Below are 16,883 nucleotides of genomic sequence, written 5' to 3' on the forward strand. Positions count from 1 at the left end.
CTGCTTGACTCCCATTAATCCTCTCTCTAGCAAGATATGCAGGACAAGATAAAATATTTCCCCTTTGATGGAGAAGATGATGAAACAATGCAGCGCACGAAGAAGGCCAAATTCACAGCCGAAACTTTTACTACTTCTTCTACTCAACAATAATATTCCCAGAAGTTTAGAAAGTATGACAAGCCTAAGTTTCAGTACAACAGATCTGAGCACAGGGATTACCAGAAATCGTTCCAACACACACAGAGGCGCTTCTTCCCGCAGAAACAAAGACAAAACCAAAAAACAAGAAACCAGGAACAATCAAAGCAGAATCTTTGATTCCCTGGTCCCCTTGCCCACTGGAACTTCTGCACCCTTCAGACTTAACCCATTCCTAACACCCTGGCATCATATCACATCCTACACCTGGGCATGAAGTATCATCTCCGCTGGCTACACCGTAGAGTTTCACAGCCTTTTCCCCTTCCTGGGGATAAAATACACCCACACTACTCCTACCTTGCAGCTAGAAATTCAAGAGCTCTTGTCCAGAGGAGTGATAGGTCCTGTTTCTCCAAAGGACCAGTGGGCAGGGTTCTATTCCAGGTACTTCCAGGTCCCCAAAAGGGATGGAGGTCTCCATTCTATCCTAGATTTATGCTCCCTCAACAAATTCATCCACACAAGAAAGTTTCAGATACTGATTCTGCAATAATTGTTTTTCTCCTCCTGGTAAAAGAAGAATGGCTTGCAACTAGACTTCAAGGATGCCTCATTCCACATGGGGATATGACCACAACACAGGAAATTCCTATGATTCACCATAGGAGACCACATTTTTCAATGTATGGTCCTCCCTTTCAATCTCTCTACAGCTCCACATGCTTTTGTGAAATGTGTGAGCGCTGTTATTGCCCATCTGAGGATTCTGGGTTTTTCAGTCTTCCTGTACTTAGACGACTGGCTGCTTACCTCAAACAACAGAGACTCTCTAATCAATCAAATCAACTTAGTACTCTGAGTTCTGGAAGAACTCAGAATGCAAATCAATTGGAAAAAATCCAATCTACAGCCACAGAACTCTCTTCTATACATAGATGCGATTCTCAACATGGAAGTAAAGCGATCCTTCCTCCCAGAGGAAAGGAGACTCTTAATTGTCCATCTGATTCACTCTCTCAGAGCCAATCTCACTTAACATGTGTAGACCATCCAGTGCCTCTTGAATCTGATGGTGTCCTGCACAGCTACCATAAGTTATTCCAGACTTTGTGTGCAATGCCTCCAGATGTGGCTCCTTTCCCAGTTCAAGCCGAACATAGACAGTCAAAGGATGCACCTCCTAGTGCCTCAAATTTGACTCTCTTCTCTGGTCAATTCTACTAGATAATATCACAGGAGGCATCTTATTCCTCCTTCCTACTCCTATGGTGATAGTGACAACCAATGCTTCCCTAATACATTGGGGTGGTCATTGCACAGGTCTTCACACACAAGGCTTGTGGAACCGTCAGCAAGCATCCCTACATATAATTTTTCTACATGTAAATTTTCTAGAACTTTTGGCTGTTCTTTTGGCCTTAAAATCTTTTCTCCCATTCTGAACAGGCAAACCTGTCGAAGTGCTTCTGGATAACACCACAGCAATTGCATACATCAACCACCAGGGTGGCAGAGTCTCAATCCCTCTGAAACCTAGCCATTCAACTTTGGGACTGGTGTATACCCCATTGGATCTACCCTCTGGTGCACCACATAAAGGCCATCAACAACACCCTGGCAGACAGCCTCAGCAGAGAGACAGCTCTAGTTTGTCAACATGAATAGGAACTCAACAAAGATGTACTCCAGATTTCTTCCATCATTGGGGGACTCCCCAAGTGGACTTGTTTGTCACACAGCACAACAAAAACTGCCCCCTATTCTGCTCAAGAGGGGGAGTGGTAAAAGGGTCCTTGGGAGATGCCTTCCAAATTCCCTGGGAGAACACTGTGTTTATCTCTTTCCACCCTTTCCTGTACTGTCCATGGTTCTAATCAAGATTTTACATCACAAAACAAAGTGCCTCATACTCACACCATGGTGGCCAAAACAGCCATGGCTCCCTCTGCTCCTTTGACTGCCTTGAGGATCCCACCATCACTTCCATCAACGTGCTGACCTCTTTCTTATTCCAGAACAGGGGCAACATCTTTTGTCACAGCCTCTGGACTTTGAACATGACAACTTGGAAGCTGAACTTCTAGATAATAATTTCCTCCATGAAAGGAAGACTTCCAATAGATGCAATTATAGCTGCAATTGGAAAAGATTTGCCTTTTATGCTAAGTCTGAAGGATTTGACCCATCTGATACCTCTGTATGCCAAGTCCTTCTCTACTATTAAGGTCCATATGTTATCTTCTATTAAGGTCCATATGTTGGTTCTATCTGCAATGCATGCAGGTTGGGATTCTAAGTCTTTTTGCTCCGTCCCACCCTGACTCTAAAAGGTTTCTTAAAGGAGTGAATAACCTCTTCCTGCCAATTAAAACGCCCGTTGAGCCTTGGAGTCTCTCCCTAGTGCTCTCAACTCTGAGGCTCCATTTGAACCTGTGTCCTCAACATCTATTAAGCTGTTTTCCTTAGAAACAGCTGTCCGGCTACACATCCCTGACCCCTTTACCAAGCCTGGCTGAGCTTACTGGGCCTGTTCTCATAACTGGGAGGGGGAGAGGGTTGAACATCATCCTGTGCCTCCTCCACCCCCGACTGCTTGCTCCTTTCTCTGGGGCCTCTGAGACTCCCCACCAGCCAGCCTCTCATCCAGCTCCTTATATGCCTCCTCACAGGCTATGCATTGCCCACTCCCAATTACAGGGACAACACCTGTCTTTATTCTCTGTAAATCTACCCTTTACAGTTGCTGCCAATGTCTCTCCTTTCCCCTCCTCCTGCTCAGACCCCCTCCCTTTGGAAGGTGTGCACACCTCCCCTTCGGCTCTTTCAGGGCTCTGTCCTTCCTCCGCTGGAGCCGATTCCCTTCCCTTTGGCAGTCTTTCCTCCGCTTCTCCCCAGCTGCCACCCGTCCCTTTCTCCTCGGGCCCCCTTACCACTCCATCCTCAGTGGTAAGGACAGCCTGCCTTGCCGGACAACAGCCTTTTAAACAGATATTACTACTGCTAAGAGAGTCTGCAAACTCACTGCCTTAAGAAACGATATCCCATTCTATGTCTTCTATCCCAATAAGGTAGTTATGAGAACTGACCCTGCTTTCCAATCAAGGTGGCCTCCGACTTCCTCATTAACCAAGATATTGTCTCACCAACCTTTTTAATGAATCCTGTTTCACCCCTGGAACGCTGTCTACATTCCCTGGATGTCCGCAGAGTGTCCTCTTCTATATGGACAGGACTAGAGACTTTAGAAAGTCCAATAGACTTTTTGTTACCTTTACAGGTGACCACAAGGGCCAGCCTATATCTAGACAAAGATTATCTGAATGGCTAGTCCAGCTTATCTTTACTTGCTGTGAGAAACAAGGAGTAAAACTGCCTTCCATGATTATAGCTTACTCTACCAGAGCCATGGCCACCTCAGCAGCTCACCTTTCCGTTTTTGACATTCGTAAAACCGCTAACTGATCCACAGACTTACTCTTTGTGAAGTATTACACCTTGGACATCTGTTCTGTGACTAAGGCTAGTTTTGGGTACAAAGTGATAAAGAAGGTCAAACTTGACATCCTTGGGCCCACCTCCTTTTAAGGGAGCTCGCTAATCAGCCCCATTGTGGAGGATATTGGATTTCCACTTTGATAAACAGGTTGCTTCCCTGTAACTTTTCATCTTTTGGTGATCCATTATCATTTACAACATCTGCCCTGCCTCCTCACCTCACAGATGTACTTACCAGAGTTACATGTTTCCTATTGAGTAAACTCCAGTCTACACAGCTGCCATTCAGGAACTGAGCAAGAAAGTGCTCTGCTGCTGAAGATACGGAGTGTGCTCTGCATGTGAAGGGCAGAGCTTCAGAGCTCTTTGAGGAGCTTGTGAATCCTTCCATGGGGACTATTGCGCAGGCGCAAAGCCCACATTAAGAATGATACTGGATCATCAAGATACAGTTAAGCAACCTGTTTTTTCTGGAATCTGGAATCATTAAATATATCTTTGTGCATGTTTGTTAAGACATGTGCATGTTTGTTAAGACATGTAGAGTCACATTTTGATGTTGCTAATGGGCTTCATAATCTGGTTTGGATGATATATCTCTCCCTTTCTTCCCTCTCCCCCACCACTTCATCAAATGATAATATTTCAATAACAGTTGATAGTCTAATTACAGGGAACAATTTTTTTCAAAATGGAAACAAGAGGCATGCCTGTTAAATTGACCTTTGCTTACTTCTCTTGTAACGTTAGAGAACTTGAGAGAGGCAATGAGGACATCAGCCATTATCTTGTAGAAAAGCAAATAAAATGGGGTTCTTAATCAGTGTTCATCTAGATACTAGATGGTTTTATTTTTAAAGCCCTGGTAACAACAAGGTCTTTGGATATAATGTGTAATTCACATATTCTCTTCTTTTAGGAGTTTTATAACTGGCTCTTTAACCTTCCCCCATAACTATATCACTAAACAGTGTACAGATGAAAAATGGGAATCATCATTGTTTGTGGTGTGGATTGTTGTGTATATATATATTTCTTAACAGAATTATTCTTAATTAACAGACACCAGCTGATGAAAATTGTGTCTTAGAAGTAAAAGGTTTAGAGACCAATCAAAGTTACATATTTGCAGTTGCGGCATATGCTTCAGATGGAAAGCTTATTGGTAACAGCATTGGGGAAATGACTAAACCAATTCTTGCATACCCACCTCTCTCAGCTGTTACTGTCCGGGCATATCTGATTCAGGTATCATACTTTATCAGTGAACTGGTCAATATTTTTTAATTTTGTTAATCTTTTATAAAAAGAATATTGGTACTCTTCCACTCTTCCCCATGACATGTTAGGAATATTGTTAGTATTAAATAGCATTTAGAACAGAATTCCTCCCTTGGGGACCTTAAAAGAAGGATGTATCCCGTAACATGCATTACCAAATACTATTGTGTGGTCTCATTCTGGTTGGCTATCTTTGGTTAACCTTATATACCATGTCCAGTCAGTACATGTCCTTAACTCATCCATGGTTGAGGAAAGATATGCAATTATTATCTCCTTCTACAACTCTATTTTACTATTTTTGTTCTTATTGTCAGTCTATCAATGGTTATTAGTTTAACTTTTGATAGCTTCAGGCTACCCCCAGAGGCATGGTGCCTCTAAATACCAGTTGCAGGGGAGCAATGGCAGGAGAGGGGGCATGCTTTTATCTCCTGGTTGTGAGCTTCCCAGAAGCATCGGGTGGCCACTATGGGAAAGATGGTGCTGTACAAGATAAGCCTTGGGCCTGATCCAGCAAGGGTCTTCTTATGTCCTTGATAGTTTTATATTTTCCTGTGCAAATTCTTGTACTGCAGTGCAGACACATTCATAATTCAATAAAATCCATGCCTCAATGACAGCTAATGAACATGTATTAGAAAGAAGTTGTACGTATATTTGCCATAAACTAGCACAGATTTACAAATGCCCTCATGAGGCCAGAAATTAGGGTGTGCGTGGACTGCGGTTCATGGTCCGGTCCAAATTTTGATTGAATCGTGGTTCCATGAACTGGTTTGGTCCAGTTTGGCCCAACTGTGAATTGGTATAGCAATTTGAGGGCTGGTGAGGGCGGTGCCGGGGTGGTGATGGGCGGCACCTTTAAAAGTAAATAAGCAGCCCGTGTGAGGCATTGACACAGCTCTGGCACTTACCTGGCCTCTGCGGATGCATGGAGGCCAGGTGAGTGTCGGAGCCATGTCACAGCTGTACCACCAAGAAGCTGCTTGGAATGGCAGTCACACCAGTAAGGACCTGCTTATTTCCTTTTAAAGGTTTGCTTGCCCTGCCCCCCCCCCAACGCTGCCCTCACTGGCCCTCAAACCTTTGGACTGGTTTGCGGTTGGGCTGAACTGGATCAAACTGGTTTGTAGAACTGTGGTTTGGTCTGAATTCGGACCTGATCATAAACCTTGGTCCATGCAGACCCCCACCAGAAATGCCCTGGAAGAAATTTTGGTTTGACCATGGGTAGTAATAGACTGAGCTGGTGTCCAAGCATCATTTCTCTGAGCCTATACAAACCTGTAACACACTCTCCTCCTCCCATGAAAGACTTTTTTTTTTTCAAAATTGGACGATTAACTGGTGTCCTTTAATTGCTCTAAGTCTCATTCATTAAGTTCCTTATGTTTCCGACTGCCTAATTTGTATTTATGGCTAGACATTATTATATATACTAATAGTGAGCTCTGGTGGTTGATTAACCATCAAACTGGAAACAAAACTAGGCCACCCACAGACAGATTAGGGGTTCCTTTATGCTTGGTGGGCTCCCTAGGCATTCAGTAAACAGGTGTGTAAATTAAAAGAAAACATGTGGCGTATTTGTTAAACACTATCCTCTGTTAGACTGCTTTGTTTAATCCACAACTACTTTTAATTATAACAGCCAACATTGTGCTTTTAACTTGAACACCAGAGTCTAATATTGTGCATATTTTCACCAAAAGTAAACCCAGGAAAGCAATTATCCAAGCCTTATCAGAACATCAGACTTGCTCTGCTTGTAAATTCTAAGGATTTAACTAATTCAATTTAAAACAGAACTATACCTTTGGAAAGACCAGTTTGATGTGTTGCAGGCCTGATGTTCTGATAACTTTCCCATCTCTTACTGTGTCACCTCATGAGAAGACAAACACTTGATTCAATGCCTGCCAGTCCCGTCTTCAAACTCTACATCTTCCATCTATCAGCTTTATTCCCTCTGCATACAGTTTGTCACTACTATCATATGCCACTCTGTCTAACCCAAATGAAAGCTTATAGATAAAGAAAAGTCAGTGTAATGCTACGTGGCCACTACCCTTTAGTATCCTGAGCATTAGTGTTTCCTGCAACCTGCAGAGGGATCAGGGATGAGGGATGAAAGACAGAGGGAAAATGTGGCTGCATGGAGGATACGTTGTGAGTGACCACAATACACGAAACTACAGAATATGTTTTCTGCTTACATGGCGTGGATGTTAAGTGGGTAGCTTAACTTACAATTTCTGTGCTTTTTGATTCATGAGTGGATTTGTAAGAACCTTAACTGTTGTCTTAATCTGAAGGTTTTTGATCCTAGAATTATATGTGGAAATACGCATGCATTTAGGGTTTTTTTGTAAAATTTTGGCAAGTCTTTCAGCTGAGGGAAACCCTGAAGACAGTCCAAAATGCATGCAAAGAACTCTTGTATGTAATCCTCAGAAATACAAATGCAGTCAGTTTTTAGATTGTTCAGTGCTTCTGTTTATGGAAACATGCCTTCTTTAAACGCTGACTAGATTGTCTCCCCATTCTCCCAATACAGAAACTGCAATTGATCTATCAGCCACTGTTCTACATGCCCTGCACCTCTTTGTCTGTACCTGCTCAGCTCCTGCACTTTCACTCTGTTTGTCCTCTTACCTCCCATGTGCACTCACTTGCACATTCTCTTTCCCTGTGTTTCAAGCCCTATGTCCAGCCTGAAATATTTGGGCTCACAGCGATCTGGTATTTGTGACCTCTCCTATCCCATCACTGACCTGTTCTTCCCTTTCAGGACCTACTTTGGGACCAATAAGACATACAAAATTGTTTGTGCTCCCCCCAGTTGTTTTCTTATGCCTACTAGGGAGACCCACCTTCCATTCTGATAAACGCTGCTGTATAAGTTATATTTGCTTTGCTTTATGAATGGCCAGAAAAGTGATTGTTTTTACTAATGATTTGCAGCTGTAATGCTGATTACAGCTATTGTAATGCAATATCAAATATGTTTCAAAGAAAACTGTCAAAATTGTTGTTTTCTTGTAGAGTGCTTTTCAGACTGAGAATTATACCCTATGCAAAAAGGCATTTCAACCACTCTGGGACTATTTTGTCTCAGTTCCTCATACTCCTGTTGCGGATGTCACAGTTGTTTCTACAAGCACCCATGTAACTTTACATAAGAGCAGGTGACAGCAAAGCTTTTAAAAATGTTTGTTCATGGATATATATGACTTTTAAAAATAAGGTGCATGTTATTTATACAGTTTGTATGACAAATGTTTTTAAACGTAATCAAGAAAATTAACTATCAAAATATTCAGGTTCATAAACCTATCACATTGTTAATAATTGCTTTATTAATTATGTTTTGAATCTCATTCGTAATTTGGTTTGCCTGGAACATATCACTTGAAGGCTAATGTTGATCCCGATGCTGCCAAATTAATATGTAGGCTCAGGAAATTAATATGTATTGGTGTAACATTATATCCAGAGAAAGCTTGTCTGTGAAACTCTCCCATTGTACAGAATTTGCTTCTGAAGACAAACTCTATTATTGGGGAGGGCAGGGAAGGGCTAAATCAGGGTTTCTCAACGTGTGAGTCCCCAGATGTTATTGGACTTCAGTTCCCATAATCCCCAGCCCCAGTAGCCTTTGGTTAGGAATTATGGGAGTTGAAGTCCAGTTACATCTGGGGACCCACACGTTGAGAATCCCTGGGCTAAATGATGTGCTCCCTTTCCCCCCTGTACTGAAGTATACTGTACCTGGGTACAATAATTACTGAACAGTGGCTCTCTTTGCCTAAACTACCCAGGAGATGAGACAAGATAGAAAGAACCTATTACCTTTGGGTCAGTGGGATCACCCACACCAAGAGAATTGGGGAGGGGTGGGGAGAGCCTGAGCCTGCACCTCCACCACAGCCTGAAGATACAGCCCTGTCTTTGTTGGTTGGTTTATTTATTTAATTATTTTACATATTTTTATACCTCTCAAAACCTGTGTGTCTAGGCAGTTTACAAAAAAACCAAAAAGTTACAGAATTAGTTAAAACAAATAAATGACACATTAAAACATTGGTTTAAGTCCCGCTTGAGGACTTACCAATATTAGCAGAGGGTTATGTGACGCCCCTCAGCATCATGTACTAAGTTGGATAAGCCCTTGAAGCAACAGATCCTTCCCTGGGGGAAGAGTGCGGCTGAGTAGCAGCCTTAAAATCTCACAGTCTGCTCTGAGAAGCCACTAGAGCAACATTCCATTAATGCTGTCTTACCTAGCTCTTGTGGTCACACTCAGTGCTAACCGAGGTTCTGACTCCTGACCCTCAGAGCTGTCCAAGGTCTGTGGCAGTCCTGTAGCCTTACTTTAGCAGAGACCTCAGCTCAGAACAGGATAAATCTTCATGGACAACAGCAGTGGACCCCCAGAGCACTTACACGAGAACATATCTGAACATAGACCAATGGCATCAATATTTCATACCTAGTGGAAATGATCATTATATACTGTACATGATCATAGCACTCATTCAGTATATATTACAGCACCCTGGGAACACCAGGAGATAATTTAAAAGCTATTTAAATTATTCAAAACTTCCAGTGTTTTTATTCAGAAGCATATTGAACCCATTGTAAAAGCAAAGAGAAACCATAACAACGTAATAGTATAAACAGACTCAAACTCTGATAAGTTACCTGATACAAGTAAAATAAACTGGATATTAGTACAAAGAATGGGGTTTTATCTATCTTTCATTAGTGAAATCACAGAGCTGATTAGATAACAAGAGTAGTTTCTGTTTTATTACTCTTCTTTACTGCCTTATATTAATTTAGATGTTACAGTATGTGTGTTTTAACCTGTTTTGTAGATTAATTCCTGATGCTGTGTCTCAGGCATCTCCAAACCTCTTATACCTGTTCATCAGGAGCATTTTTATTATCAATGACATCACTGTGACAGATGGAGCTCTCTTCTGTGATTCTGTTTGCTTCAATGAGCTAAAATACAGTAGACAAGTATGTGAGGTGTAATTTAGACATGTTTTGAATTGATCTCATTCTATTGACTTTTTATGCCTTTAATACAAGCTCATACTTTCTGGGAGGCTTTTCAGACAGGAAGCCTTACTGTGGGTTTCCTGCGAGGCTTTACTGCAAGTTTGGGCCATAATGGATACTCGGATGCAAAAAGAGGATTTTTTTGCACACCCACCCTCCCAAAGTAAAGACGTGGGAAAGTTGCTGTCTTTAAAAACTTATGTGCAAACTAAGATTTAACTGAATTTTCATATGGTTAAGTTTTCATATTTAAAATTGCCTTTGTTGTTGTTGAGATAGATAGAAAGATAGATAGATAGACAGAGAGAGAGAGATAGCGTGGGATCAGTGTTACTGAGGCTGTTTTATGTGGGAGGGCTGTTTTGCAGCCATGGAGCTGCAAACTTCCTGTGAACCCTGGGAATACCAGGAGATATGCAGTCCCTAAGTTAGTCCAAATCACCATGCTCAGGCTGGTCCCGCAACCTACCTCAGTCAGAGTTGAGTCAGTTTACCTTGAGTGGGTGGAATACTGACAGTCACATGAGCTAGGGAAAGAGCTTGCAGACTCTATAGCCAGGTATATGGGTTCAGACACTGCACAACATTTTTGGTTTCAGAGTGAGAGGCTTTCCTAGGCATGACTCGTTTGGTTTCATTCAGAGATTGCACAGCTCCCTCTTTCTGAGACCAGAAGTTTCCTTTAGAGCTTGCTCCACACTTCATGGTTCTAAACCTAGAAAGCCAACCAAATGTTGGTTCTCCAGCAGAGTGTTTGAAAGACCAAAGAATAAATGAAAAACAGAGATGTTGATTGTCCTGTGCACAAAGAAAACCAAGATATTTGTGTGATTTTTACGTAGGCTTAATATAAACCTATGCACCATGTACATAGTACATCATTCAGTTATTGCCTCTCAGTTCTACCTGCTTTGTGGGGATATACTTCCACATCAGATAAATCCTACTTTACATGCTGTGCTTCATGCCACAGTATGCCTCTGATTTGCCATTCTGTCCACATCTAGCCCTACATTCCTTCTGTTCCAGTTTTGCTCTCTTTTAGTGACATTTAACCAGATTGCTTTCTAAGACTGTACCAGTTAAGGACCTGTAAAAATTGCTGCTTGACACCTGACTTACTAGCTCAAAATCATTGTTTATGGCAGGACAATAAGGAAGAGTAAAGTGAGAGATGGGTACAATGTGAGGCTTTTTGATAAGTCAGTTGGAAAAATGCTGGAAAAGTTTTTGCATTCTCATTTCCTCATCTACCTACTACTCAGGTGCCTTAAATTTAGGAAATAATGCAATAATAACAGAATCCACATTGTGGTTCCTAGTTTTAAATGATTCCTCCATGGATAGGAGCTTCTTTAGTCAGAACTAGGGGTGTGCACGGTTGTAAAAACCTTGGGACATTCAGTCAGAGCATCCGGGGGAGCACCCGTTGCTCCAATGGAACGGCCTCCATCCTGGCCGGAATATCCCAGCCCGCATTTTGGAATCCGGAATGGTAGTTGGGACGTTCTGGCCAGAATGGGGTCATTCTGTTCTGAGCTCAGAACAGGACCCCTTTTTAAAGTGGGTTCTGTTCCAAGCTTGGAACACTTGAAACGGCCTGTTCTGAGTTGGAACGTCCCAGCTTCGGGATTTCTGCACACTACTAGTCAGAACTTCAGAAGCTAAATTGATGCTATTGCTTTTTCACCCACCAGGTGGCAGACATTGTGTTATAATTTCCAAATGGCAGTTTTGGTGCTCTCTTTAATATGTAACGGTAAAGTGTGCCATCAAGTCGATTTTGACTCCTGGCACCCACAGAGTCCTGTGGTTTTCTTTGGTAGAATACAGGATGGGTTTACCATTGCCTCCTCCCTCACAGTACGAGATGATGCCTTTCAGCATCTTCCTGTATTGCTGCTGCTCGATATAGTATAATAAAACTTCTCTCTAAATAATTAGAACTAGTAGATGAGGACCATTGTTGATCAGGAAAAGTCATTTTGCATAGATTACACTGCTTGAAAAGTTCAATAAATGAAATCCAGGAGGCCCTTTAATACAGCAGGGGTAATGGTTGCAGTAAGTGCAATACTGGATTGCTTGACCTAATCCAAAAAATGGGGTTAAGTTCCTTTGCTAACCAATCCACTCCTGTGGCAAGAGTGGATGCAATAAATAATAAATCTCCCAACATGTCAGATGAAAAGCAGGAAGAGTGACTATTTAAACTTTAAGCCTCCACACGCATCCACTGAGAAGCGTCAGGAGGTGTAAAGCTTAAATAGCCCCTCTCTCTGCTTCTCAGCAGATGTGCCGGGAGGTTTAAAGAAGCAGTGGAAGAGGTGAGAGTGGATGGAGCAGCATGTGTTTCTCACACGACTTCTTTAAATCGCCCCACACACCAGCTGAAAAGTGGAGTGGAGAGAGTGGCTTTTAAAACTTCATACCAATTTAGTTGGAGGGATAGAAAACCACGAATAACTAAAATTACCTCCTGTGATAACTGAATTGGTATATTATTATTATTATTATTAATTCGATTTCTATACTGCCCTTCCAAAAATGGCTCAGGGCGGTTTACATAGAGAAATAATAAATAAATAAGATGGATCCCTGTCCCCAAAGGTCTCACATTCTGAAAAACAACAACACAAGATAGACACCAGCAACAGTCACTGTAGGTACTGTGCTGAGGGTGGATAGAGCCAGTTACTCTCCCCCTGCTAAATAAAGAGAATCACCACCTTAAACGGTGCCTCTTTGCCCAGTTAGCCGGGTACTAAAGTAAAAAAGTAGTATACAGGAAGGTGTCTTGCAAATGGGTGAAACCATTGTTCGAGGGCCACCTGTATATGTCATAGTAGTTTTAGCCTATTTTCCAGTAGGGTTATGAGATCACCCGGCATTCCATGTGTGTGTCTGCCCATGTGTCTGTCCCCACCATCAACTTTGCAATGCCTAGACCAAATCAGATACAGTTGTAGGGACACACAGGGAGACCTCAACAGCATAGTTTGTGATTATATTGCCCACCCCAGTTCAAGATGGCAAATATGTAAACCTTTGAGGTGCAAGTGGGCTAACTTGTGAACTGCCTAATCGATTTGAACCAAGTTTGCTACAATTGTAGGGACACATAAGGATACCTCAGTGGTGGAGTTTGTAATGATGTCATCCACCCCAATTCAAGATGGTGGACATAGGGACATATGAGGTGCAATTGGGCTAACTTGTGGACCATCTAATCGATTTGGAACAGTTGTAGTGAGTGACACACAGGGACACCTCAATGTGATGATGTCATCTATCCCAATCCAAGATGCTGGATACGTGGACATTTGAAGCACAATTGGGCTAATTTGTTAACCGCCTAACCGATTTGAACCAAATTTGCTACAGGTGTAGGGACCCATAGGGATGGCTCAAGGGCTTAGTTTGTGATGATGTCATCAACCCCAGTTCAAGATGGCAGAAATGTGAACATCTGAGGTGCAAGTGGGACCAAAGTTTGGACCAAATTTGGTACAGTTGTAGGAACACCTCAGATGCATAGTTTGTGATGATGTCATCCATCCCAGTCCAAGATGGCAGACACATGAACTTTTGAGGCACAAGTGGGCTAACTTGTGAACTGCCTAACCAATTTTGACCAAATTTAGTCGTTGTAGGAATAGTGAAAGGAAAGTAGGCAGATTAGTTCTTACTAGAACAACTAGTGCGTGCAAAAAGGAAGGTTTTTCCAAACAGTTTGAAATTTGTAGAATTTGAATTTAAATTATTCATTTTATTTGATAATTACCATATATGGTAAATTTGAATCACAGTAAATTTGAAACTGAGAACAATCTTCTGCTTCTCTTGGGCACAATGTCATTTTGAAATTATTGATCAGATTATTGACTGTTAAAAAGCTTTTGAGAATAATAACAATAACATTTAAAATATGAGGATTATATTCAGCATTCCTTCTAAAAATACTAAAAAATAAAAATTAATCCTTTCCTTCAGCATATTCTGGTGTAAAAAGCAGTACATTTAGCTAAACGTTTGGTACCTGTAAGCCATCAGGAAGTATGACTTTATTTCACACAAATAAATTCTGCAAAATATATAATAGATACAATAAAATGCACCTGTTTTGGATAGCTAGACTCATCAGAAAAATCTGAAAGTTAAGAGATCCTGTACCATATGCACTTTCAACTGTCAGTACAGTACATTTTTTTCATTATCACTATGATTCATGGTATAAATATAGAGATTAAAATATTTCTTCCTTTACAGGTTGCTAGATTAAATGAATGTGGGAGAATGCTGGTGGCAGTTGAACTCAGTAACTGGTTAAATGATGTGCACTATTCCCTGCAGTCAGTTGTTAATTGTTATGGTCTTATAGCTCCCCTGATCTATCACAAAATTGCTTCGGAGCCAGTAATTCAGGTGAGAGTACTTCTTAAAATATCAGGTTGCATCGTATTCTGGCTGTGTGTTTGTTCAGCCCCTACAATTATTAGACAGGGCCATAGCTCAATAATAGAGCATGTACTTTGCTTGCAGAAGGTCCCACTTCAATCCCTGACATCTCCAGGCAGGACTTGGAAAGACTCCTACCTCAGACCTTGGAGAGTCACTGTCAATTAGCTCAGGCAATGCTGAACTAGATGAACCAATGGTTTGACTTAGTATAAGTCCTGTGATCCTATGAACCAACATAATGGAAATCAAGAATCTGTTCCTCTGATTCTGTTCTTCTTTCACCCAAAACAGTAATTCTGTCATAAAATAGCACTATATTAACATAGATTTAGGAATTCATCTTTAGTATATACACATGGGGTGTGTGTGTGTGTGTGTGTGTGTGCGCATTATATAAAAAGTGGAATTCACAAAAGACCTGCTCACAGTCCTGGCAATAGTTTAATAAATGCTTATGACTATGTAGATCCCAGAGCAAGAGACAAAGATTTGATAGGTTGATGCCTTTTATTTTACCTTTTTAAGTCCAAACCAGATAGTATGTCTTTATGTGACTGGAGCCTGCATGCTTAATTATTCTGATGTAAATTGTGCCCTTGCTCCAGATTGGAACTATGATGGAGAGGGAGAGAGAATTTAAACCTTTGTCCCCACAATGGTCCTAATATGGATCAAGGCCCCTTTTCTATTTGGCTGCTGTCTTTTCCGGGGAGGGGGGGAGTACTTTAGTTCCAGTGGGAGCTTTTTCTGTTGGGGCAAATAGCCACAACCTCCCACCTCTCCTGATCTGGCTCAGAACCATGCTAAGGGCAAAGGGATAAGGTCTCCCTTCTTCCTTCCTGAAGAGAATCCCAATCAGGCTACTTATATGTTCTTTCATGCAAAAACAAACAAAAAGCAAGTATGGATGTCCCAATCACACATTAGGTGTAACTTGTAGTATACAAAACTTCAGATTAACCAGAACATTTGATCATACAGGAAGGAAAGATAACTATCATTTACATAGTAAGGCTGCTTACCAATGAAAATTTATTTTAAACCTTCCATAGTACCTTTAACCTTAGAAAAATTAAGAGGGCATAATCCATTATAATAGTATTGGGAAAATAATGCTTAACATTTATTGCTATAATTAAACTGTAGTATTTTTACATTTAAATCAAAGTTTTACATTGAAATATGATTCATTTTGACTTGTTGGTCATGCTATGCTAGTTGATTTTGATATTAAATTGCTATCCCTGTATTTTCAGATTATCATTAAATGTCTCTCAGTCATTCAGGAAATCCCATGTAGTACCTTGCAAAGAAAATCAGCAGCATGTTATGATAGCATTCAGCATATGATCGCTTGTTCTTGCTTCTTCTCAGTAAAGGTATTTTATTATTATTATTATTTTTACATTTATATCCCGCTCGTCCTCCAAGGAGCCCAGAGCGGTGTACTACATACTTGAATCCCAAGTTTTAGTTTTTGAAATGCTATAGGATTCTATTGTGTTTACAGAAGAACATGTGAATAATATATGGAAATACATGATGTTTGTTCACTAGGTACTGCGAACATGGAAAGAATATGAATTGGCAATCGTTATTATTAACTATGGGAAAAAGTTGCTGGATTCCTCCCAGGTGGCTGTAGGAGAAAGAGGAGATGAAATGCTAGACGATGAGGTAACATAACATGATTTTCATTTTATCTTCTTGTCTAGGAGTATTATATAAAGGTAAAGTGTGCCGTCAAGTCGATTTCGACTCCTGGTTAGGGATGTGGACGGAACCGTGGTAAGGAGGCTCGAAGACGGCTAGGGTGGTGCTTAACAGCAGGGAAGGGTGCACTTACCCCTCCTGCTGCTTTCCCTCTGCTGTTTCCCCCTGTCCATTGTTTGAATAGCCCATTGGGGTGGCAGCGTATCTCCCTGCCGTCCCGTTGCCTCTGTTTTCCAGATATGACCGGAAGTCACCGATGCACCTACGTGCTCCTGCACATCGGTCACTTCCAGTCGTATCCAGAAAACGGGGGCAACGGGGTGGCAGGGAGGCACTCTGCCGCCCCGATGTGCATGACGTGGGGAGGGGAGCGGCCTGCTGCTTCGGCGCTGCTCCCAAGAACCCGCACATGGCGCCAGCACACACATGGTGTCCATGCAAACATGGGCTCCATTTGCTTGATCAGCAACACCGTGCTGACCACACAAATGGCACCCGTGCATGCATGGATGCCATGTGTGTGCTGGCGCCGCACACAGGTTCTTGGGGGCAGCGCCATCATAGCAAGAAGCTGCATGTGGTAGTGGAGCACCCAACTGGTTCAGACTTCATCCAGACCAGGTCGCTGCTGAACCAGTGCACAACCTTCGGTTCATGCACATCCCTTACTGATAGTACTGTGGCTTGCCATGTGCTTGACCACTCCTCTGTTT

General features: G+C 41.8%; 1 protein-coding gene across 5 annotated transcripts in view; it reads left to right on the forward strand.

The window, feature by feature from the left end:
- The window catches only part of CFAP54 (cilia and flagella associated protein 54), a 264,824-nt gene that overhangs the window by 88,362 nt on the left and 159,579 nt on the right, over positions 1-16,883 (forward strand). For all 5 annotated transcript variants that reach the window (XM_053252437.1, XM_053252439.1, XM_053252438.1 and 2 more), the window contains 6 exons: positions 4,702-4,887; positions 7,969-8,111; positions 9,807-9,954; positions 14,266-14,421; positions 15,714-15,836; positions 16,015-16,134. In XM_053252437.1, the coding sequence (XP_053108412.1) occupies positions 4,702-4,887; positions 7,969-8,111; positions 9,807-9,954; positions 14,266-14,421; positions 15,714-15,836; positions 16,015-16,134 (876 nt within the window). The remainder of the gene's footprint in view (positions 1-4,701; positions 4,888-7,968; positions 8,112-9,806; positions 9,955-14,265; positions 14,422-15,713; positions 15,837-16,014; positions 16,135-16,883) is intronic.

Source organism: Hemicordylus capensis, chromosome 5, assembly GCF_027244095.1.
Source record: "Hemicordylus capensis ecotype Gifberg chromosome 5, rHemCap1.1.pri, whole genome shotgun sequence".
Taxonomy (NCBI): Eukaryota; Metazoa; Chordata; class Lepidosauria; order Squamata; family Cordylidae; genus Hemicordylus; species Hemicordylus capensis.